General features: G+C 58.3%; 1 protein-coding gene across 1 annotated transcript in view; it reads right to left on the bottom strand.

Annotated features, from left to right (window-relative positions):
• Positions 1–784: 784 nt before the first annotated feature.
• The window catches only part of DOCK6 (dedicator of cytokinesis 6), a 56,471-nt gene continuing 55,986 nt past the window's right edge, over positions 785–1,269 (bottom strand). Inside the window, exon 50 of the mRNA XM_069083031.1 lies at positions 785–1,055. Within this exon, the coding sequence (XP_068939132.1) occupies positions 1,013–1,055 (43 nt within the window). The 3' untranslated portion in view covers positions 785–1,012. The remainder of the gene's footprint in view (positions 1,056–1,269) is intronic.

Here is a 1,269-nt window from a genome sequence, read left to right as displayed (position 1 = left end):
CCCCCCTCCCGTCCCAGCCCGGCCCCGCCCCGCCTCCCGCTCCCCTCCCCATATAATACCGCCCTCCCAAAGCCCGAGTACGCTAACTTCGGCGTCCGAGGCTGGGGGAGTTGGAGGTGGCTTTGCCCAGGGGACAGGTGCGGACTCCACCTGCAGAACAGGTGTGTGTGGGAGGGGCTCCCTCAGCACCCTTCCGAAATGGAAAGGAACGACTCTGGGCTGGAGGGCTTCTCGGGTCCCTCCCGGCTCGGGGTGTCCCCCTGGAAGGAGTCAGCCCGACGGGGATAAAACTCGAGGGGCCTCCTCCACTTCTTGCGCCCCAGAAACCCTTCCTGGAGAAGGGGTGTGGGGCAAAATGTCGGGGCATCTTGGGGTTCTGCCAGAAGTTCCACCCTCTTCAAACTTCGATAAAACCCCCTGTACCAGGGTAGCTCCCTCCTTCCTTATCCACAGCAGGCCAGCTGTTGGGGGGGGGGGAGGGCGGTGTCGGCGACGAAGTTACCAAAACATCTCCAAACATCCCAACCCAAGCCGAGGGGGAGAGGGCGGGCCACGAGTGGGCGGAGTGCCCCCACTGTGCCCCCCTCTTCTTTTCCCCGGGTTAGGTCCAGCTGGCAGGAAGGGTTCACTGCCTCCCTAGCCACCCCAACCCAGTTTGGCCAAGCTCCCTGGCCGGGAGCATGTAGACGAGGTGTGACATACAAGTAGCCTCCCACAGAGAGACCGACCACAGGAAACCCGCCCCCAACCAGCCCCCTTCAAGGGAGAAATCATGCTCGGTGGGTGATTTTTTAAAAAGTCACTTTAAATTAAAAAAAGGAAAACGTAAACACAGGTGTAGACCCCTCCTCCCCCAAGTGGGCCCAGTGCCAGAGGGGGAAGGGGAAGCTGTAGAAGCCACAAAAGCACCAGAGCGGCCCAGTCCTGGCCGCCCCAGGCCAGGCCTCCATTGTGTGTGCAGGGGGGTTCCCAGCCCTCTGGGCTGGCCTCTGTCCTTTGGCATCCTTTTCAATCAGCCTTCAAATTTTCTGAAACTTGTTCTGTTCAAAGAGTTCCTGGGGTAGGGGGTGAAGGGAGAGGGAAGGAAGGACACATCAGAGTAACAGTTTATGTCCCCCCCATCCCCACCCCAAGGTTTCCTTTTAGAAAAACCTCTCCCTCCTCCAGAGAGCCCCCAACTATTATCCCCTTTCCACATCATTAGGGTTATTCCTTCACTGTCAGTCAGTCAATAAACATTTATTAAGCTCCTAACATTTACTTGCTGTG

Source organism: Petaurus breviceps, unplaced genomic scaffold, assembly GCF_028583685.1.
Source record: "Petaurus breviceps papuanus isolate PSGF00001 unplaced genomic scaffold, PetGlider_PUasm1.0 172, whole genome shotgun sequence".
Taxonomy (NCBI): domain Eukaryota; kingdom Metazoa; phylum Chordata; class Mammalia; order Diprotodontia; family Petauridae; genus Petaurus; species Petaurus breviceps.
Note: the sequence above shows the minus strand (reverse complement) of the source record. Positions and strands in the feature narration are given on the sequence as shown.